The sequence below is a fragment of the Lolium perenne genome, chromosome 1 (genome assembly GCF_019359855.2).
Source record: "Lolium perenne isolate Kyuss_39 chromosome 1, Kyuss_2.0, whole genome shotgun sequence".
NCBI lineage: Eukaryota > Viridiplantae > Streptophyta > Magnoliopsida > Poales > Poaceae > Lolium > Lolium perenne.
The window spans coordinates 236221226-236244588 of NC_067244.2; the positions used below are offsets into that span (position 1 = coordinate 236221226).

Genomic DNA, 23363 nt, shown 5'->3' on the forward strand with positions numbered 1-23363 from the left:
CCTCGATGGAAGTTTCTTGGGGCACGATATAGTTACTTGTACCCAAAGGATCCGTATATTATTCTTGTTGTTATTGTATAGTATATTGAAAGTGTTGTTTTGGCTATTTGGTGATCCTTTATTTTAAATTACATCTTTAGTATATTTTGAAATATTAAAGTTGAAACGAAAACTTCAGGTGTACATTTTCACAAGCCATTTCCATAAAAAATCGACTTGTCATTTGGGCTAACTAAAAAAGATAAAATTTGGTGCTAAAAATAAGATTTTTTCTATGACATGTATTGTCGTTTTTACATCGATCATAAAAATATGGTTTTTTTTTTCACGAAACCACATGAATGCATATAGATTGTCGAGATGTAAGGGCAAAAAAATTGTTAACTTTTTTAATAATTAAGAATATGTTTTTTGGGTAGAGGGAGCATATGTGATATAAATAGCACTAGAAACCACGAAGTTGTTTCGATCAGCATCCTCATTCTGGATATTACACGGACACGTACACACGGTAGGCTGGTATGGCGTTAATGGCCGGAATAGCTTGCGCGGCGTCGGTGACACAGTTGGTTGGGCTCGCCTTGAAAATCATGAAGGCGGCAGCTAATGCCCACCATAACAAGGACAAGTGCGACGACCTGGCACTCCGAGTCTACGCGATCGCCGATCATCTGCTGCGGCTGAAGGATCCGGAGGTGATGGGGCCGGTGGTCGGGCTTCGCGACGCGCTCGAGCAAGCGCACAAGCTCATCACGCAGAGCCGGACCCGCCGCTTCGTCAAGGCCATCTTCCAGCCCGATAGTTTCGACGACGTCAATAAAAGGATCGACTCCTTCCTTCTCGTCTTCCTGATCGGCATAAACCGCGGCAACGTCCCGGTTCCGAACAGCACCGCCGGACATCCCCACTCCTCCCTGCCTGCAGTTTCTCGGGCGGAGTCGGAGCCGGAGGGAGCTGGGAAGTTCACGCTGGCGAGGATCAAGGAGGCGACAAACAACTTCGCCGATGTCCTCGGCGAAGGCGACTCTGGAAAGGTGTACAAGGGCGAACTCGACGGGCGGGCGGTGGCCGTGAAGCGCCTCAAGAACGGGCCGCGACGACGCGCGGACGACGTGTTCGGCACAGAGCTCGTCATTCTCCGCCAGCTCAGCCACAAGCATATCGTCCGCCTCGTGGGCTCGTGCGCGGACGAGGAAGAGCGCGTGCTCGTCTACGAAAACATGGACAACGGCACGCTCAGAGAACACCTCCAGAACAATGCGTCCGAGCTGGCGGCGTCCTGGAAGAGGCGCGTCCAGGTGCTGCTGGGCGCGGCGTGCGCCATCGAACACCTGCACTGCCACGCCAGGCCGCAGCTCATGCACAGCAACGTTACTTCATCCAACATCCTTCTTGACCGGAGATGGCAACCACGCGTGTCGGGCTTCGGCGCGTCGGTCTGGCGAGCCCCCGGCGCGCCGTCGCAGGCCGTGGAAGTCGTCCACACGAATGGATACCAAGACCCGGAATACCGCAGAACAGGCCTTCTGAAACCGGCGACCGACGTGTACAGCTTCGGTGTGGTGATGCTCGAGGTGTTGACGGGGAGGGAGCCGGTGGTAGGTAATATCTGGGAGGATAACAAGAGGATGATGATCGATAAGATGTTGGTACCCTGGGCGCTAACGAGCATTAAGGCCCGGAAACTGGGCGAAGTGCTTGACAGGCGCCCCGCGTCTGAGCCAACTACAAGCCAGAAACACGCGCTGATGTTGGTAGCAGACACGGCGTCAAGCTGTTTGCGGCAGGATGGGGATAGCCGGCCGGCAATATCGGAGGTTGTGGCAAGTCTCGAGAAGGCACTCCATCTCATTTGCTAGCAAAATACATGTTCCTCTTTGTCTTGTGAGTGTGTGTATGTGTTCCTCTTTGTAAGTTCCATTTTACTGCAGGCTTGCTATATGTGTGTGTGTGGTTTTCCTAGCTCATTCCCGAACCTGGTAAATTGTAATTAAGCCTAAAAAATGCATGCATCGAGCTTTCCTTTGATTGAACTGTCGTGAACTTTTTAGTATAATGAATAATAAGTCTCTTTTAGCGTGAACGATCTGGCTTCTGTTAAACTTATATGTACAAAAGTTGTGCTAGCTACACCAGTTATAATATATCAGAGTTTAGGTTTCTGAATAAAAAAAAACCGGAAATGTTATTTGGCTCCCTGGTCTATTTGTTCCCGGCTCCTGGACCAACAAGCTTGCGCCATTTGGAAGCCCATGTGCATATGCTGACATGTCTCAGTATCTGGATTATTGAAACGTATTGCATTCCGCATTCAATACATTCAGCCTTTTCCCTACTGCCATGTATGACGTTCAGGCATGATTTTATTGTACCCCGGCTAGCTTCTTGAAATAAACTGCTACAAATGTTAGCTTCAGTCTATTTGATACAAGGGACTGATGAATTCCGATGGGGACTAACAAGAGTGTTGTATTCTCTTTAGATTCCATGTATAACCTTTAATCGAACCCATTCAACCGGTGCACAACAATAAATCCTTTTGGAAGATGAAGACGCCTTTGAAAATCAAGGTTTTTTGCATGGTAGCTTTGTCGGGTGTTATTCTTACTAAAGATAACCTTTCAAAACGTAACTGGTATGGTTGTACGAAATGTGTTTTTGGTCACGGAGATGAGATAATAAAACACATTTTCTTCTAGTGTCGGTTCATCAGGTCTATATGGTCAATCGTTTAGATATGTTCTATCTTATACCCTCCTCTAAGCTTTTTGGCAAATAGCTAAATGGTGTGGATTCTAGGTTTAAAACTCTTATTAGAGTGTGATTGCTGTTATATGGCCACTATAGCTATGAAGGAATGACAAGGTTTTTAACGATAAAAATTCTTCTCTTATCCATGTCATTTACCGGTGTATGACTTTGCTCTATTTATGGTCCTCGCTTCAGCGATTGGAGGACCGCGACCTCTTTACGGAGGTGTCTACATGGTTGGAGATTATGACTAAGGAGTTTATTTTCCAACATGGATGGCTGCATAATCGTCGGATTGCACCTATTATGGACTAGTTGATTGTCTCTTGTATTATTTTATGCTCATGCAATATTTTCTTTGATTTGTAATTTACTTGGATGATTGTGTGCATTTTAGCTATGCAGAGACAGGGTGTAATGCTTAAACCTATTCTGTAACAAAGCATCTTTTATCCAAAATAATAAAAAAAAACTGATAATTCTATCCTAATGGCCAATTCGCCCAACGCATGGAGCGTCGTCAACACCACGATGGAGGACATGGTACAAGACGTGTGGCTTCCAAGAGTGAAGTAGTCATTTTTCATAGAAAAGTATATACTGTATGTCGGAACCAACACAGGGCGGTGCTCTCCACTTAATTTGATGATTTGTCGACATCACGCTTCATGTCAACTCTCCCCGGAGATATCTCAAAAAAGTTTAATTAGCAATGCTAGCTCCATCTACTAGATACACTCAACAGTTTTAATTGGCGATTTGTGAGAAAGAAAATTGAAGTTGTCCCTGCCGATGCAGATGGTTGAGGATTGATGCATTTGCCGAATTGGTTGCAAGCAATGTCCCTAGCTACCAAGTCAGACGGACCGTGGCGTGACTTGAGAAAGACGATAATAATACAGTTATATGCGCAGTCTCCTAGCTCGTTCATGAAAGTTCCTTCCCATCCGCGTACACTACGACGTACGCCTTCCCGTAGAATCCGTTTGCTCTTGTTAAATATACTAGAAACCATGCAGCCCTGTCGATCAGCATCATCATTGTGGCTAGCACACAGACACAGTAGGCTAACTGTCATGGCTGCGTCTGCGGTAATCACCGGGCTAGTGGCCGCCAGTGGGCTCATCTCGACGATCATCCAGGCGGCGGATACGGCGCAGCGCAACAAGAGGGCCTGCAAGAACCTGGCGAGCCGAGTCAAGATGATCGCGGAGTTGCTGCCGCAGGTGCAGGATCCGGAGGCGATGCGGCCGCTGGCTGGGCTTGGCGACGCGCTCACGGAGGCGCACGAGCTCGTCCAGTCCTGCCAGGGGAAAGGCCGGCCGTACCGCTTGTTCGCGGCCGGCAGGCAGGCCGACAGGTTCCGGGAAGTCCAGGGCAGGATCGACTCCCTCCTCTTCCTCTTCCCGGTGATCAGTTATATCGGCCTAGCTCGCCGACTCGACGGAATGGGCAGCGTCTCGGTTCTGAATCGCGCCAGCTCCTCCTCCGTGCACTCAGCAGTTTCTCATGAGGTGTCGGAGTCGGATTCGGACGGAGCTGAGGTGTTCACGATGGCGGAGATCACGGCGGCGACCAAAAACTTCGGCGTCGTCCTCGGCAAAGGCGACTCCGGCACGGTGTACAAGGGAAAACTCCATGATGGGCGCGAGGTGGCCGTCAAGCGGTTCAGGCACGGGCTGCGAAGAGCGGAGGCCACGTTCGGCACGGAGCTCGCCATTCTCCACCCGGTCAGCCACGAGCACATCGTCCGCCTCCTGGGCTCCTGCGCCGAGGACCAAGAGCGCATGCTCGTCTACGAGAACGTGGACAACGGCACGCTCAGAGACCAGCTGAATAATAATGCGTCCCCGTTGACGACGTCCTGGAAAGCGCGCGTCGGTATGCTGCTGGGCGCTGCGCGCGCCATCTACCACCTGCACTGCCGCGCCATCCCGCTGCTCATCCACTGCAACGTCACTTCGTCCAACATCCTTCTAGACCGGAGCTGGACGCCGCGCCTCGCCGGCTTCGGCGCGTCGGTCTGGCGAGCGCCGGACGTGGAGTCCCAGACCGTCGATATCGCCCAGACGTACGGGTACGAGGACCCGGAGTACTGCAGAACAGGCGGGCTGAAACCGGCCACCGACCTGTACAGCCTCGGCGTGGTGATGCTCGAGCTGTTGACGGGGAACCAGCCGGTGGTAGCCGTGTGGGAGGGGACAAAGACGTTGGTGTCCTGGGCGCTACCGCCAATTGAGGCCGGGCAACTCGGCGACGTGCTCGACAGGCGCCCCGCGACGGAGCCAACTCCGCGGCAGCGCGAGGCGCTGCAGCTGGTAGCGATCACGGCGTCAAGCTGTTTGCGGCTGCAAGGAGATAACCGGCCGGCCATACCGGACGTCGTGGCAAATCTGGAGAAGGCATTTGCAACGATGTGTTTGGTCGATTAGGACAATGACTTTGTACTGTTTCAGTAGCATGCATCATAGGACGTGTTCACTGAAATGTGTGTGTGTGGAGTGTAATTAGGACAGTGCTAGGCGTCGGGTGACCGACTGGGGGAAATATCTGGCACCCCGCCGGCCGTCCAGATATGTGTTGTTGATCCCTTTGGGGTAGAACCCTCGCATGTGTAGCGAAAAAATGTATTACTGTGGCAATGTTATAATATGTTCGTAATTTTTTTAACATGATGCTACAATCATGCCAATTAGTTTCACAACAATTCTTCAGGAAAATTGACATGATATCATTCAAATGGCCGAAATTATCTAAAAATGTTTAAAATTCAAAAACTTAGGCATTATCCATTGAATATGGTCTACTTTGTGTGAAAATTTGGGTGATGCCATTATGCACCATACTACTTTTACTCCTTTTACATAACCCCCATTATCGCATTTAAATATTAAAATGAATATTTAGTAACAAAAAATGGAAACTATATTTGATAGCATTGTTTTCCATTCCCAGATGCACATTTGTGCGCAATATATGCACATTATCATAAACCATTCGATGAATATGTGGTTATTGTCAGCTAAATGGCAGGAAACGGTGCTCGAGTCCACATCGGTTTTACGTGTTAATATAGGGCTCCAATGCCAGAGTCATTACACAATACGTATTCGTATACGGAAAACAAATATTACATCTAACGCTCCCCTCAATCTAAACCTTTTGAAATGTTTAGATTACGTTTCACTCATCTAACTTTTTTACAGGAAGTGCCTTGGTAAAACCATCTGCAACTTAATCTTTGCTGGAGATGAACTTGATGAAGGTTGAGGTTGTCAACAATTCGTTCTTTAGCAAAGTGAAAATATATCTTGATGTGTTTGGTGCATGCATGGAACATTGGATTTCCAGACAAGAAGGTAGCATCTAAGTTAGCACACCAAAGATATGGTTTTTTCCTTTAACTTTACTCCAAGTTCAGCAATGAGAGCTTCAACCCAAATCAACTCAGTTGTAACATTTGTGAAGGCTTTGTATTCTGCCTCAGTGAGCTTGACATTGTGGCTTGTTTTCTGGCACTTCTAGAGACCAAGTTTGGTCCAACAAATATAGTAAAATCATCAGTGGATCGTCTGCCATCAAGGGAGCTTGCCCAATCTAGATCTGAAAAGGCACTAAGAAAAGTGGGAGGGACTTTGTAAAAGTAATTCCAACTTGTAAGTATCTTGCACATATCTAAGTATACTATTTTTTTGCAGTTGTCCAATGTTCTGTAATTGGGGCATGAAGGCACTAGCAAACTTTATTAACTTAATAAGACAAATCTGGACGTGTCAGTGTCAAGTACTGTAAGGCCCCAACAATGCTTCGATACTGATTGTTGTCTTCAGGACCCCAGAGGTGTGCCATGAGTAAGAGATAGATGTTCTGTAGCAGACATAGGCCGGTGTAGGCGCTGATTTGCAACCACGTAGGCCGGCCCTGTCAAGAATGTACCTGCCATATTTCTCTTATGTCAATATTAGACCATTGTGTGTCCTTTTTACCTCAATGCCAAGAAAGTAGTCCAAATCACCTAAATCTTTAATAGCAAAAATTCTCATTTAGATCTCGAAACAGAGTTGTAATAGCATGATCAGAAGAGCTGGTTACTATGATGTTATCAACATAAACCAACATATACATAGTGATACCTAACCTGTCACAGAGGAACAGTGAAGTATCAGCCTTCGAAGGAGTGAATCCAAGATCACACAACTGCTTGGAACTCAACCTAGAATACCATGCTCGAGATGCTTTTTTCAATCCATATAAAACCTTATCAAGCTTGCAACCATGTTGTAAGTCATTAGGATTTTCAAAACCTGGAGGTTGTCTCATATAGACCTCCTCTTCTGGAACACCATGAAGAAATGAGTTCTTGACATCTAGCCGCCTTAGACTCCATCCAAGAGAGACAGAAATAGATAAAATAGTCCTAATGGTTGCAATCTTAACCATCGAACTAAAGGTATCCTCATAATCAATGCCATACCTTTGTTTAAAACCTTTTGCAACTAGTCGTGTTTTGTATCTGTCAATAGAGCCATCTGATTTTTTTTATACGGTATACCCACTTGCAGTCAATCAAGTTCTTGTTGTTACTAGGAGTAACAAGGTGCCAAGTCTTCTTCTGGATCAGTGCATCATACTCTTCTTGCATTGCTTGATGCCATTTGGAATTATTCATAGCCTCCACAAGTGTATACGATGAAGAGAACATGACATATCTAACAGTGCCATAAGTATACTGTTTTGGATTCCGTATACCTTTCTAAAGACGAGTACGAGATTCTTGAGAAGATTGTAAAACGGTTTGCACCATAGCATGTTGCACAAATGGAGATGGCAGTGGTGGATTTTCTTCATTTTATGAGTTGGAGTTTGCACCGATTTCCCCCACTAGCTCCAGCCGCAAAAGATTCTCTAGGGGGGGTATCTGCCGCAGACAGTGACAAGGAGCCATAGTGGAGGACGGCGTCGTAGGGGACCGTGGGTGACAAGGGATTAACTTATCAATGCCTACAGGTTGTAGACTAGGGTTTTAGTCAGAAGTAGAGGGCAAGTAGATCTCGAAGGTTTCAGCCGAAAAGTGCTCGACGATGTGAAAACTAGGGTTTCGTGAGACAATGAATCGATCCTTTCTTTGTCCCTCGACTCCCCCTTATATAGGAGGCGGAGTCGAGGGATTCGTAATACACAAGTTACAGAGTCCGGGAGGGTTTCCAACCCATCCCGCCAGATTACAAATATTATTTCCTAATACAACTCTAGCTTTCCTTAATAATAACTTGGGCTTCCGATTCTTCTTATTCTTCGAGTCGTGGGCCTTCAGTAAACCCCGGGTACCATCTTCGGCAGACCCATTGGGGATGCCTATGTCAGCGGGTGCTGCGTCGTGAGTGTGCCAGGTTTTTTTTAAGAGAGGTGCACTGGCCAGGGGCGTGTGGCGAGCACACACTTGTGGTGACCAGCTGCTGTTCTCGTGCGGGCGGGAGGTGCGAGGCGGGGAGGCAGGAGAATCCACCTCGAAATACCATGCCTCCCGATCTGGCTAGACCATGGAATGTCCAGTAGAATGAACATTGTTTTCAGCACTCGTTTCGTCATTTTTGGCCAATCTTCAGCAACAATTTCTGAGCTTGTTTCAGCATCATTTCCTGCTGTTAGTGAGCAATAGGCACAATAGGAGACATATTGTTATCGAAATTACGTTCACCCTCATGCAAATGTAATGGAGATGATGTAGGCAGAATTAGAATTTCATTTTTTAGAATGGTACCGGTGTTGGGATGTAGGGAGGCAAAAGGAAAGACATTTCCATTGAAGACTACATCACGACAAATGTATATGCGGCATGTGGACACATCTAGGCACTTAACTCCTTTATGAAGAGGACTATAACCAATAAAAAATACATAGTTTTGAACGAAAGCCAAGTTTACGTTTGTTGTAGGGATGAAGATTAGGCTAACAAGGATAGCCAAAGATTCTAAGAGCATCATAATTGGGAGTAACATGAAGAAGGAATTCTGTGGGAGTCTCAAAATTAAGAACCTTGCTAGGAAGTAAATTTATGAGAAATGTGGTAGTGATAAAAGATTCATCCCAAAACTTGAGAGGCATAGAAGCTTTGGCAAGTAAAGCAAGACCAACTTCAACTATATGAAGGTATTTTATTTTAGCTGAACCATTCTGTTGATGGGCATGGGGACAAGAGACATGATGCGTGGTGCCAACTTTCTAGCAAAATCCATTGATTTTCTCATACTCGCCACCCCAATCAGTTTGCACAGTAATAATTTTCCTATCAAACTTGCGTTCAACATATTGCTGCTAATTTAGAAAGGCTTAATAAACATCAGAACACTTTTTAAGCAAATAGATCCATATGACTTTACTGAAATCATCAATAAAGCTTATATAATATGCATGTTTTCCCACGGAGAGAGGAGCAGTGCCCCATACATCAGAGAATTCTTACTCCAAGGGAGCAGTGGAAACACTAGTGGATATGGGGTATAGTAACTGGTGGCTCTTGGCCATCTGACAAGACTCACAAACATATGGAGTACTCTCAGGGGTGTAAACTATTTTATTTCTTCCTAAGAACTTGTTGAACCACAAATGAAGATGGATGTCCTAAACGGCGATGCCATGTAGAGGATGATGTCTTTGTTGCGATGAAATCATGCTTGGAGGTCTCGTGAAACATAGGCACCAAAGGATAGAGACCACCATAGCAGGGGCCCCCTAAACAGAACTCTTCGTTTTGCTTGTTCCTTGATTAAGAAGAAGAAAGCATGAAACTCAATAAAGACATGATTATGAAGAGTAAATCGATGAACTGATAAAAGATTTTAAGATGCACTAGGAGCATGAAGAATGTTGTTAAGATCAAAAGAACCATGAGGGGTACGTAAAGTTGAATGACCTATGTGGCTGATGTGCATACCTACGCATTCAGCGATGCAGGCACGATCTTGCCCATTGTACTTGTTGGCGATGAGGAGCTTCTTCAAATCGCTGGTGATGTAGTCAGTGGCTCCCGTGTCGGTGTACCAGTTCGTGTCAACGCCATAGGATGCAAGATGTGCACACTTTTCACCATGATCACCATCATCTTTCTCCTTGACATCTCAGTAGCACCACCAACAATCACTGGTGGGATGGCTATGAATCCTGCAGATTTGACATTCCGTGTTGACGTAGGGAGTGGGGACTGGGGACACGGTCAGGATGGCGCCCAGCACCACCATCAGAGTGGCGGTCACAGTAGCCACCCTCGTCACATCGCCTGTCACGGCGATCTCCACGGCGCCAGTTCCCACAATCATAATCGCGGCGACCATGGTAGCCACCATTGTCACCCCCACGATAGGAGCCACGGTCATGGTTGCGACCACGTGGTGGGGGCGTGTGACGAGGGCGTTGGTCAAGGCCAGCTGCATGTTGGGCTAGGTTCACCGAAGACACAAAAGTGCCATTTCCGTTGACACCATTGTGCATATCATATGAGCATAAATGATCATAAAATTCATCAATTGTAGTACCTGGGTTCCCATTCGCGGAATTGATGAGGGAGTTGTACTGGGTCTTGTCCAGACCATGCAGCAAGTAGCCTAGGAGCTCGTCTTCTTCAATGGACCGGGCTTGCCGAGAGCAGCGAGTTCAGAGGAGAACCCTTCCATCTTGGTGAAGTACTGATCAACCGTCATCGTGAGCTTCTTGGTGTCATTGAGTTCTCCACGCAAAAGCTGAGCCTTGGTTCGAGAGGCAGTCTTGAAAATGGCATTGATGTTAGCCCATGCATCAGCAGTGGAGTCCATCCTGAGGACGTGCGAGATAATGTTTGGTGATAGCGAATTCAGAAGAAAATGCAGCACCTTCTTATCTCGAGCAACCTAGGCCACATAGGCGGGATTTTCAACTTAGATCTTCTTGTTGTCGGAGTCTTCAACCTCAATGGTCTTGGCCGGCGCATGGTCAGATCCATCGAGGAGGCCCATGACGTTGGCACCACGGAACACATGGATGATGAGTGCTTTTCCATAGGAGGAAGGTGCTCTAGGTCAGCTGCTGACTAGGAGGAGCACCCAAGGCGGAGGCCAAAACAGAGGTCGATGAGGAGGAGCTCATGATGGCGGCGACAAAGGGATCTTAGGGTTATGGGTGGTTGGGTTTGTCTGGCGGTGGCTGAAAAGCGACATCGGCGGATAGGGTTTTGGTGTTATGGCGGCGGCGGCAGACTGTGGTGGCTGGATCTTGGGTCGTGGCGGCGGCGGCAGGGTGTGTTTGGGGTCATTGTTTTCTAGTTGTAGTGGGTTTGGTATTGTGGTGGCGGAAGATAGGTCGTGGAGAGGAGATGCTCTGATACCATGTCAGCTAATGTGGCAGGAAACGGTGCTTGAGTCCACACCTGTTTACCTATTAATATAGGGCTCAAAGGCATTACAGAATACATATCCGCATACAAGCATATGGAAAACAAATATTACATGTAACAGTTATCACCTTGGTCATTTGTTTGGAAGTCATGAATACTCATACATGATATTTTCAAAACTTGGTAAAATTAAAGTTTATCATTTTTTGTGGAATTAAGTGGTACACACAAGAGAATGCCATACCAAAGAATGACATTGTTGAACTATTTTTCATATTCTTTGTGTCTTTGTGAAAAATGGGATGCAAATTGCGTGCATGCAATTTCATACAAATACCTTGAATTATTTAACACTTCCTGTGTAGGGTATGTGAAAATCAATGACCCCGGGCCCTCTACCTCTACATCCATGGCTGGCCTTCGCCTTGAGACAACCCTTCCGTTGTGCACCGCCCGAAGTGGACACCAACAAGAACGTGACAATACCATGTAAGAAAAGCATGTCGAAAAGAGGACACGTCACCCGTTCCGGTAATATTGGTACTACTCCAATTCCAGTAAAGTCCATTCGTGGTTTTGCCACTTGTTTAGGGTTACTAATCATCAGGATTATGCTGCGGAGAGCTTTATTAATATCAAAACATAGTTACATCATTCTCGAGATTATCCAGGATAAAGCTACGGGTAAATTGACCCGTTCCATTTCCAATTCCTATTTCTTGGATATGGGTAGAAATGAGATCGGCTTTAGGATTTGGTTGTGTTTGATAGAGATGTCGGGTGAGTAGATTAATTCCGAGTTGATTGGGTAATGCGTTGAAGATGCACATGTGTATAGGTTCAGTGATTGCAACTTGTCATATGACTGCCTATGTGACCAAAGAACATTATTGGCTAAACCTAGTTAAATATGATGTCACACACAACGTATATAAAACTTGTCATTCTTAATTTGGGAGACCTATCACGGGGCTTGTTGACTGCTTCTTCGCTCCGTCAACACCACGGGCATTGGCAGCGTTAGCTCCATCTAGTTTAGATACATAAAACAGTTACATAGCTAAAATTAGCTAAAAATGTTGGAAATTGAAAAAACTTAGGCATTATACATCGAATATGGTCTACTTGATATGATACGATTGCTAGTGCCATTATGCACCATACTATCTGTACTCATGTTACAAAAAAAACCATTTGTTGCATTTAAATATGAATTTTTTTATTTTGTAATTTTTTGGAAACTCTATTTGACAACATTGTTTTCCATGCCTAGATGCACATTTGTGCGCAATACATGCACATTATTGTGAATGCTCGTGCATAACAGACCATATCGTGGATCAAGTTTTTCAAAAGTTGTTCAAATTCAAGTTTATCATTTTTTTTAGTCTTAAACTGGTAACTCGTACGCATAATAGAATCTCATACCAAAGAATGAAAATTTTACCTATTTTTCATATTCTTTTTGTCTTGTCCAAAATGGGCTGCAAATTATTGGCATGACATTGCATACAAATATCTTTAATTATTTAGCACTTCCAAGGTACATTGCATACAAACCTACCAGGGTACGTCAAAAGCAATGACCTCGATCGGGTTATCTACCCCTAACTCCATCGTTGGCATTTGCCTCGACACACCCCTTCTGTTGCGCACCGCTCTAGGCAGACACCAACAAGAACGTCACAATGTCATGTAAAAAAAGCATGTCCAAAAAGAGGACGCGTCACTAGTTCCTGTAAGACTGGCACTACTCCAGTCTCCAAGTTCACGTAAAGGCCATACGCGGTTTTGCCACTTGTTCATGGTAGTGTCAATCTTTGTTTGTTTCTCAGGTTGTAGCTGATTGTTTCCTGCCCTCCAAGTTGAAGTATATTCATTTCCCCTTCCCTAGATATATATAGCTAGGTAGAAATCAGATCGGCTTTAGGATTTGGTTGCATTTGATAGAGATGTCAGGTGAGTAGATTAATTCCGAGTTGATTGGGTAATGCGTTGAAGGTGCACATATGTATATGTTCAGTGGTTGCAACTTGTCATATGACAGTCTGTGTGCCCGAAGAGCATCAATGTCTAAACCTAGTTAAATCTGACGTCACACGCACGTATATTGAACTCGTCAGTCTTACTTTGGGAGGCCAATCATGGGGCTTGTTGACTGCTTCTGGCTACAAGACATGTGGGCTCCATGAGTGAAGTAGCTACTTTCTTAAGAAACTGCGTTATCTCAGAATAACAGCGGGCGAAGTACCCATTTTCTTGAGAAAATGCAATATTTCAGAACAAGAGCGGGCGCTGATCTCCAGTTATTCGCTGGCATGTCCGCATCACTCTCGCTCTCCGTCAACGCCCCCGGCATTGGCAGCGTTGGCTCCATCTAGTTTAGACAGATAAAACAGTTAGTATACTGCTTGCCAAGTTGGCAACTTGTGAGAAAGAAAACTGAAGTCAAGGCCCTTTGTCCCTCTCGATCGCTGGCACATTACGGATCTGATAATGGCAGCACTCTTTGGGATTTTCTTCTCGGCCACGCTCAGTTTACGTCTACCTCCCGCGCTCTCTAGTACTCCTACAAACCACGCAGTAGCATCGTGATTCTTGATAGTTCACAGAAAGACATGGCTGGCGACGCGTTATGGCACGGGCTAGAGGGCGCGGCGACGGTGGCGCAGTTGGTCGGGGTGGACGCCGGCGGGCTCATCTCCAAGATCACGCAGGCGGCGATTACGGCGCACCAGAACAAGGTGGAGTGCGGCCACCTGGCGGGCCGGGTCCAGATGATCGCGGAGCTGCTGCCGCTCGTGCGGGATCCGGAGGCGATGCGGCCGCTGGCCGGACTTGACGGCGCACTCAGGGAGGCGCACGACCTCGTCATGTCCTGCCAGGGGCGAGGCCGGACCTACCGCTTCTTCACGGCCAGCAGGCAGGCCGAGCGGTTCAGGAGCGTCCAGAGCAGGATCGACTCCTTCCTCGCCGTCTTCCCCGTGATCAGCCATATCGGCATAACGCGCCGCCTGGATGGAACGGGCAACGACTCGGTTCTCAGTCGCGGCCACTCCTCCCAGCACGCAGTTTCTCAGGAGGGACCTGAGGTGTTCACGCTGGCGGAGATCACGGCGGCGACCAAAAACTTCGGCGTCGTCCTCGGCCACGGCGACTCCGGAACGGTGTACAAGGGCAAGCTCCGCGACGGGCGGGAGGTGGCCATCAAGCGCCTCAGGGACGGGCTGCGAAGCGCCGAGGACACGTTCGGCACGGAGCTCGCCATCCTCCACCCGGTCAGCCACGAACACATCGTCCGTCTCCTGGGCTCCTGCGCCGAGCAGGAAGAACGCCTGCTCGTCTACGAGCACATGGACAACGGCACGCTCAGAGACCACCTGGACGCGTCCCCGGACCTTGGGGCGGCGTCCTGGAACTGGAAAGCGCGCGTCGGTGTACTGCTGGGCGCGGCGCGCGCAATCTACCACCTGCACTGCCGCGCCTGTCCGCTGCTCATCCACTGCAACGTCACCTCGTCCAACATCCTCCTCGACCGGAGCTGGACGCCGCGCCTGTCCGGCTTCGGCGCGTCGGTCTGGCGGGCGCCGGACGTGGATTCCCAGGACGTGGACGTCGTCCAGACGTACGGGTACGGTGACCCGGAGTACTGCAGCACGGGCCGTCTGAAACCGGCGACCGACCTGTACAGCCTCGGCGTGGTAATGCTCGAGGTGTTGACCGGGAACCAGCCGGCGGTACCTGCGTGGGATGAGACGAAGAAGACGATGGTCGATACGACGTTGGTGTCTTGGGCGCTACCGAGCATTGAGGCTGGGCAACTCGGTGAAGTGCTTGACAGGCGTCCGGCGTCGGCGCCAACTCCGCGGCAACGTGAGGCGCTGCAGCTCGTAGGGAGCACGGCGGCAAGCTGTTTGCGGCTGCACGGGGATAACCGGCCGGACATACGGGACGTCGTGGCAAATCTCGAGAAGGCACTCCAGATCATTTGCAGTGATACGCTTGGTCGATTTGGAAGATGACTTGCTATTATGCTAGTAGCATCATAGATTCATAGTACGTGTTCTTCGTAGCAATGTGTCAGTGTGTGGGGTTGTGGTGACTCATTTCTCCTCCTTTGTAATTATTCAGTCTAAACAGACATGGAGGCAAATATGCATCGATTTTCCTATAGGTTTATATATTATTATTTTTTAAGTATGCAACTATGCATTGCTAACTCTTAACATGCTGTCCAACCATACTTACGGGAAATCCTATTCCTTCTCGGGATTTATTTGTTCCTGCAGACAAATCCTTTCAAACAACGCAATGTTTTCGGTAAAGACAGCCATGCTTTGGTAGACCTCCTTCCCCAATCTCAAACGGGCAATCTAGTTTTTGTTATCCTTTGTTATATTATGATTCAAATTAATAAGAAAGCTAACGACAGAGCGACGGGAGGCTCCATCATCGGTAGGCTTGGCCTTGTCAACAGATTGTCATCACCATCAATATATATCTCTTGTAAGCCGTTACCTAGGTTTTATCATATTATAAGATAACCCACGGTGTTTCTAAGCACTCCCCGATATAGTGAAATTTTATTGGCTGACAGCGGGGGTGAGGGTGTTTCACGTTAAAATCTCGTGCCTTCGTTGTGACCTCCTTTTCGTTCCTCATTATTTATTTGTCGTATTTATAACAATTGGTATCAGAGCATGTGCTTCAATCTAGGGTTTGCGACATCTCTTTCTTGAAGTTTGATCTACCGCAGTTGGACTACACAACAAGATTTTCTCTGTGGCGAGTGAAGATGAGGACGATTCTCGTCCAAACTTCTGATCTGGATGAAGCCCTCGAAGGATTCGGCAAGTCCGATGCAAAATACTTATATCGATTATAAAAACAGAAGGATTGTAAAGTTTATCTTTGATTCAACTTCATATATCCAATAATATGTTACTGGAAGTGCTGCTGGAGAAAATTGCAACGACTATGTGGCTAAAACTAGAATAATGTGCATGTCCAAAGATCTAACCAGTAAGATGCACATGAGAGTTGTTCCCGCGTAAGTTGGAACATGTGTGTCGATGATGAATCACCTATCAATCTTTAGAGAGATCATTTCTAATTTCCTCTCCATGGACGTAAAGTATAAAGATGAGGATCTTGCTCTTCTAGTGTTAGTCACATTGTCTAGTTCCTTTACGAGTTTCTGAGACACCATATTATAAGGTCCATGAGTGGAGAGAAAAGATGAAAACTATGGTTGGACGCATGCGCCATTACCCTCATCCATGTGCAGTGGCCATCTCCCCGCCTGGTGGTGAATTGTGTTGCCCTGTGGGCTGAGCTTTGAGGGCCACCTCGAGCACACTGTCGGTGTCCCGCGATGGAAGGTTGGTCGTCGCTACAATCTCTTTTTCCTGGTAACTCCCACCGCATGCCCGCATCTCTGGCCGACCGCTTGCTTCCCTATTGGGGGGGAGGGGTGATACGTCTCCGACGTATCGATAATTTCTTATGTTCCATGCCACATTATTGATGTTATCTACATGTTTTATGCACACTTTATGTCATATTCGTGCATTTTCTGGAACTAACCTATTAACAAGATGCCGAAGTGCCAGTTGCTGTTTTCTGCTGTTTTTGGTTTCAGAAATCATAGTAAAGAAATATTCTCGGAATTGGACGAAATCAACGCCCAGGGTCCTATTTTGCCACGAAGCTTCCAGAAGACCGAAGAGGAGACGAAGTGGGGCCACGAGGTGGCCAGACTATAGGGCGGCGCGGCCCAGGTCTTGGTCGCGCCGACCTGTAGTGTGGGCCCCTCGTGTGGCCCCCTGACCTGCCCTTCCGCCTACAAATAGCCTTCATCGCGAAACCCCCAGTACCGAGAGCCACGATACGGAAAACCTTACTGAGACGCCGCCGCCGCCAATCCCATCTCGGGGGATTCAGGAGATCGCCTCCGGCACCCTGCCGGAGAGGGGAATCATCTCCCGGAGGACTCTACGCCGCCATGGTCGCCTCCGTAGTGATGTGTGAGTAGTCTACCCCTGGACTATGGGTCCATAGCAGTAGCTAGATGGTTGTCTTCTCCCCATTGTGCTTAATTGTCGGGTCTTGTGAGCTGCCGAACATGATCGAGATCATCTATCTGTAATTCTATATGTTGCGTTTGTTGGGATCTGATGAATAGAGAATACTTGTTATGTTGATTATCAATTCATGTCTATGTGTTGTTTATGATCTTGCATGCTCTCCGTTACTAGTAGATGCTCTGGCCAAGTAGATGCTTGTAACTCCAAGAGGGAGTATTTATGCTCGATAGTGGGTTCATGTCTCCGTGAATCTGGGGAAGTGACAGAAATCTCTAAGATTATGGATGTGTTGTTGCCACTAGGGATAAAACATTGGTGCTATGTTCGAGGATGTAGTTACTGATTACATTACGCGCAATACTTAATGCAATTGTCTGTTGTTAGCAACTTAATACTGGAGGGGGTTCGGATGATAACCTGAAGGTGGACTTTTTAGGCATAGATGCATGCTGGATAGCGGTCTATGTACTTTGTCGTAATGCCCAATTAAATCTCACAATACTCATCATAATATGTATGTGCATGGTCATGCCCTCTCTATTTGTCAATTGCCCAACTGTAATTTGTTCACCCAACATGCTGTTTATCTTATGGGAGATACACCTCTAGTGAACTGTGGACCCCGGTCCAATTATCTTTACTGAAATACAATCTACTGCAATACTGTTCTACTGTTTTTCTGCAAACAATCATCATCCACACTATACATCTAATCCTTTGTTACAGCAAGCCGGTGAGATTGACAACCTCGCTGTTTCGTTGGGGCAAAGTACTTGGTTTGTGTTGTGCAGGTTCCACGTTGGCGCCGGAATCCCTGGTGTTGCGCCGCACTACATCTCACCGCCATCAACCTTCAATGTGCTTCTTGGCTCCTACTGGTTCGATAAACCTTGGTTTCATACTGAGGGAAAACTTGCCGCTGTACGCATCACACCTTCCTCTTGGGGTTCCCAACGGACGCGTGCTGTACGCGTATCAAGCACTTTTTCTGGCGCCGTTGCCGGGGAGATCAAGACACGCTGCAAGGGGAGTCTCCACATCGCAATCTCTTTACTTTGTTTTTGTCTTGCTTAGTTTTATTTACTACTTTGTTTGCTGCACTAAATCAAAATACAAAAAAATTAGTTGCTAGTTTTACTTTATTTGCTATCTTGTTTGCTATATCAAAAACAAAAAAAAAATTAGTTACTTGCATTTACTTTATCTAGTTTGTTTTATTTACTATTGCAAAAATAAGTAATCCTGAAGTCGAAGTTCGTTCGTTTAAGCAACAAGGGGGAGAATGTTTAAGAGATGCTTGGTGTAGAATTAGTAATGCCCATAATAGATGCACTAAGAAACACTACACCACTATTTTACTCAGGAATTTTTATGTTGGTATCTCTAGCTGGAATAGGTATGTTCTTGATTGTCTCGCGGGAGGTAACTTCCTAAGTACTCCTGCATTAGAAGCTAGCTGTATCATTGAGAGTCTATTTGGAATACCCCCTGTTGATGAAGTTAAAACTGAAATCTCTCTTGAAGATGTTATTAAAAAATTGGAAACCATAGAGAAATTTTTTCCAAGTATTGAAACTAAATTGGAAATGTTACTTGATAAAACTGATAAACTTGATAAATCCTTAGGAGGAATTGATGAAAGAATTAGTGTCCTAGGAACTTGTGTTGTCCATGATGATCAAACCAATAGGATTGACGAACTTGAAAAAGCTATGGGAACCTTGGGTTCAACATTTTCTTCTCTTAAATATAAGGAGAAAGCTTATGTGGGTAAGGAGCAAAAGTTTATGTATGTCTCTAAAGTGCCTAAACCAAAGAAATATTATTATAGGCCTAAAATTGACAAAGCCCTTAGTACCACTACGGATGGGGGAGCTTGTGATAACGATACCTCGTCTCTTGATAATACTTGATACACACTTTCTGCGCCTAGCTGAAAGGCGTTAAAGAAAAGCGCTTATGGGAGACAACCCATGGTTTTTACTACAGTACTTTGTTTTTATTTTGTGTCTTGGAAGTTGTTTACTACTGTAGCAACCTCTCCTTATCTTAGTTTAGTGTTTTGTTGTGCCAAGTAAAGTCATTGATAGTAAAGTTCATACTAGATTTGGATTACTGCGCAGAAACAGATTTCTTTGCTGTCACGAATCTGGACAAAATTCTCTGTACGTAACTCAGAAAATTATGCCAATTTACGTCAGTGATCCTCAGATATGTACGCAACTTTCATTCAATTTGAGCATTTTCATTTGAGCAAGTCTGGTGCCTCGATAAAAGTCGTCAATACGAACTGTTCTGTTTTGACAGATTCTGCCTTTTATTTCGCATTGCCAGTTTTGTTATGTTCGATGGATATTTCGATTCTATTGACTTTCAGTAGCTTTGTGCAATGTCCAGAAGTGTTAAGAATGATCATGTCACCTCTGAACATGTATATTTTGATTGTGCACTAACCCTCTAATGAGTTGTTCTAAGTTTGGTGTGGAGGAAGTTTTCAAGGATCAAGAGAGGGAGATGATACAACATGATCAAGGAGAGTGAAAGCTCTAAGCTTGGGGATGCCCCGGTGGTTCACCCCTGCATATATTAAGAAGACTCAAGCGTCTAAGCTTGGGGATGCCCAAGGCATCCCCTTCTTCATCGACAACATTATCAGGTTCCTCCCCTGAAACTATATTTTTATTCCATCACAGCTTATGTGCTTTTCTTGGAGCGTCGGTTTGTTTTTGTTTTTGTTTTGTTTGAATAAAATGGATCCTAGCATTCACTTTGTGGGAGAGAGACACGCTCCGCTGTAGCATATGGACAAGTATGTCCTTAGGCTCTACTCATAATATTCATGGCGAAGTTTCTTCTTCGTTAAATTGTTATATGGTTGGAAACGGGAAATGTTGCATGTGGTAGTGAATAATAAAATACTTGTAGAACATTGAGCTTTGATAACTTGATTCTTTGCAAAAAAATTGAGATATTTAGATGGTAAGGCTTGCTGGATAAATGAGTTAAAATTAGTAGTGGATTGTTGTCTTTAAGCTTGTGCCGTACTACAAACTCTATTTAAATAGTTGAAGGCGTAGTTGGACTTGATAGCTTTCCATGTCTGAGAGTTCATCGTAATAACTAAGTTGTGCTGAAGGTCGAGGGAGCTAGCGGGGTACTTGTGCCACCGTGAACGGCCCTCCTTGGAGTAAATTTTAATCATGCTCTTAATGATGAACCTGCTAGTTGTTTGCAATAAGTTTGTGAGTTCTTTTTGACTAATGTTAAGCTACGGTTTTTGGCACTTCCACCTTCCAAATTTGCTAGCCTCTTAGCATCTTGTGCATTGCCTTTTGCTCACATTGAGAATTGTGCATACTTCGCCGGTACATCCAAACCCGTGGGAGAACTTTCTCTTGTTCTCCTACACATAAGCCCATACATCTCCTCAAAATAGCCACCATACCTACCTACCATAGCATTTCCATAGCTGTTCCGAGATATATTGCCATGCAACATCCATTTTACATTACATGTCATGTTGTCATTTATTATTTATATATTGCTTTGCATGATCATATACAGCTGATGTGTGGTTTACCCATGTTACGCTAGATCATTGCACATCCTGCTACACCGGCAGAGGCATACAGTTTCATACATCATATTTCATTCACTATGAGTTATTTGTACCAAAAAGTGTGTTGTCATATTAGGATGTTGCCCCTAAAAATGAAAAGAGCCGTGGAGGCCATCAAAAAGAAAAAAAAAAGGGAAAAATGAAAAAATGAAAAGAAAGAAAAAGGAAAAGAAAGAAAAAAAAAAGAAAAAAAAGAGAATAAAGAAAAAAGGGGGCAGCATTACTATCTTTTATCCACACTTGTGCTCATGTTTTAGCACCCGCATTATTCATAGTCATCATTTGTGCTCATGTTCAGCACCTACATTCATATGAGAGAGTTTTCATGTTTTACTAGTATAACTATGTGGGGAATTTACACTATAGAACTTGGGTTGTATATTCCAATGATGAGCCTCCTCAAAAGTGCTCTAGGTCTTCGTGAGCAACCAAGTTGGATGCACCCCCATGATGACCCACAAGTATAGGGGGTGTATCGTAGTATCTTCGATAAGTAAGAATGTCGATCCCAACGAGGAGCAGAAGGTGTTGACAAGTAGTTTCGATGAAGGATTCACTGTAAATGCTCACAGACAAGTATTCAGGGGGTTTTGATGTAACAGTTGAATAAAGTACGAGTATGTAAAGTGCGAGAGTAATAATTGCAGCGAGTGGCCCAATCCTTTTTAGCACAAAGGACAAGCCGGTTTGTTTACTTATAATGACCAAACGTTCTCGAGGACACACGGGATTTTAGTCTAGTGCTTTCGCTACATACGGCTAAATAATCTTCATTGTTGTGATAAGTGTTGTGTGGGTGAACCTATGCTAATGTACCGCCCTTCCTAGGACTAATACATACTTGTGATTATACCCCTTGCAAGCATCCGCAACTACAAGAAAGTAATTAAGAATTAAATCTAACCACAGCCTTAAACTACGAGATCCTCGCGATCCCTCCTGCATCGATATACCAACGGGGGTTTAGGTTTCTGTCACTCCGGCAACCCCGCAATTGGCAAACGAGTACAAGATGCATTCCCCTAGGCCCATAAATGGTGAAGTGTCATGTAGTCGACGTTCACATGACACCACTAGAAGAATAACACCACAACTTAAATATCACACCATTGAATATTACTCAACCATAGTTCACTACTAACATTTAGACTTCACCCATGTCCTCAAGAACTAAACGAACTACTCACAAGACATCATACGGAACATGATCAGAGGTGATATGATGATGAATAACAATCTGAACATAAACTTGGTTCAATGGTTTCACTCAATAGCATCAACAACAAGTAGGAATCGATACCGGGAGAGTTTCCCCTATCAAACAATCAAGATCAAACCCAAATTGCTACGGCGGTGGCGGTGTCCAGCGGTGATGACGGCGGTGATGATGGTGGAGATGATGATGATGGTGATGGCGATGATGTCCAGCTCGATGACGGTGTCGATGGCGTCGATTTCCCCCTCCCGGAGGGAATTTCCCGCGGATTCCTGCCCGCCGGAGAGCTCTTTTCTCTCTGGTGTTCTCCGCCCCGCAGAGGCGGCTGTAACTCTTCGCGAGGTACCCTACGTGGCTTAGGTCTTCGGGACGAAGGGTTTGGCGAAGAAAAGGAGGCGAAAGGGGTCGTGGGCCCCCAGGACCATAGGCCGGCGCGGCCGGGGCCTGGGCCGCACCGCCCTAGGGTGTGGGCCCACCCCGGGCTCCTCCTGGCTCCTCCTTCTGGCTTCCTTCGTCATCTTGAAAAATAGGATTTTTGGTATAATTTCCTTCCAGAGTTGATCTTCCGAAATATTGCGTTCTGACGGTGCTTTTTCCAGCAGAATCCACGGCTCCGGTGTTCGATCCTCCAATAATGATGAAACATGCAAAATAGATGAAATAACATAAGTATTGTGTCCCAATATGAAATATATCAATGAATAACAGCAAATTATGATATAAAATAGTGATGCAAATTGGACGTATCAACTCCCCCCAAGCTTAGACTTCGCTTGTCCCCAAGCGAAACTGAGCTCGATAGACATGACCACATGTTTATGGAGTGAAGAGTCGATGAATAAAATACGGACAAGAAGCATCATATTCATTCACACAGGACATTATAGTAAACAATCTCTTATAACTCATATTGAAACAAGTATAAGGTAATCACAAGTAAAGGTGCATAAGAAATCATAATTGGTGATGGCAAACTTCGTTCGGGGTCGGAGCCCAATTAACAGATTATATCTCATTGAGCAGCGCTCCCATGTTAAAGTTTATAAGGAACAACTTGCATACTCAATCATAATGGTTTTCTCATGATCATTGATAACTTGCAAAGCTATATTCATTCAGATAAAACTTGTACTAAACAAAGAAGAATAAAAGACATGATGTAGCAAATCACAATATAATGGTTTGATCACAACTACTCAAATGCTTGCTTGAGATGGAGGGAAATAGGTTTACTGACTCAGCATAAAGTAAAAGACAGGCCCTTCGCAGAGGGAAGCAGGATTAAATCATGTGCTAGAGCTTTTTCAATTTTTGCAATCATATAAA

The 23363-nt window shown here is 45.6% G+C and overlaps 3 protein-coding genes across 3 annotated transcripts; all 3 read left to right on the forward strand.

Moving 5' to 3' along the window:
- The first annotated feature begins 530 nt into the window (after positions 1–530).
- LOC127337497 (PTI1-like tyrosine-protein kinase At3g15890) lies at positions 531–1859 on the forward strand. The gene has a single exon (XM_051364245.1). It carries the CDS (start codon positions 531–533, stop codon positions 1857–1859), a length of 1329 nt encoding a protein of 442 aa, XP_051220205.1.
- Positions 1860–3792: 1933 nt separating this feature from the next.
- On the forward strand, positions 3793–5398 carry LOC127325587 (putative serine/threonine-protein kinase-like protein CCR3). The gene has a single exon (XM_051352367.2). The coding sequence runs from the start codon at positions 3828–3830 to the stop codon at positions 5181–5183; it is 1356 nt and encodes a 451-aa protein (XP_051208327.1). The 5' UTR covers positions 3793–3827; the 3' UTR covers positions 5184–5398.
- An 8183-nt stretch (positions 5399–13581) lies between these two features.
- Positions 13582–15316, forward strand: LOC127325582 (probable serine/threonine-protein kinase PBL22). The gene has a single exon (XM_051352366.2). It carries the CDS (start codon positions 13735–13737, stop codon positions 15136–15138), a length of 1404 nt encoding a protein of 467 aa, XP_051208326.1. The 5' UTR covers positions 13582–13734; the 3' UTR covers positions 15139–15316.
- The last annotated feature ends 8047 nt before the right edge of the window (positions 15317–23363 follow it).

Coding starts and splice junctions, on each gene's coding strand:
- LOC127325582 (XM_051352366.2), top strand. CDS start 13,735: ATGGCTGGCGACGCGTTATGGCACGGGCTAGAGGGCGCGGCGACGGTG.
- LOC127337497 (XM_051364245.1), top strand. CDS start 531: ATGGCCGGAATAGCTTGCGCGGCGTCGGTGACACAGTTGGTTGGGCTC.
- LOC127325587 (XM_051352367.2), top strand. CDS start 3,828: ATGGCTGCGTCTGCGGTAATCACCGGGCTAGTGGCCGCCAGTGGGCTC.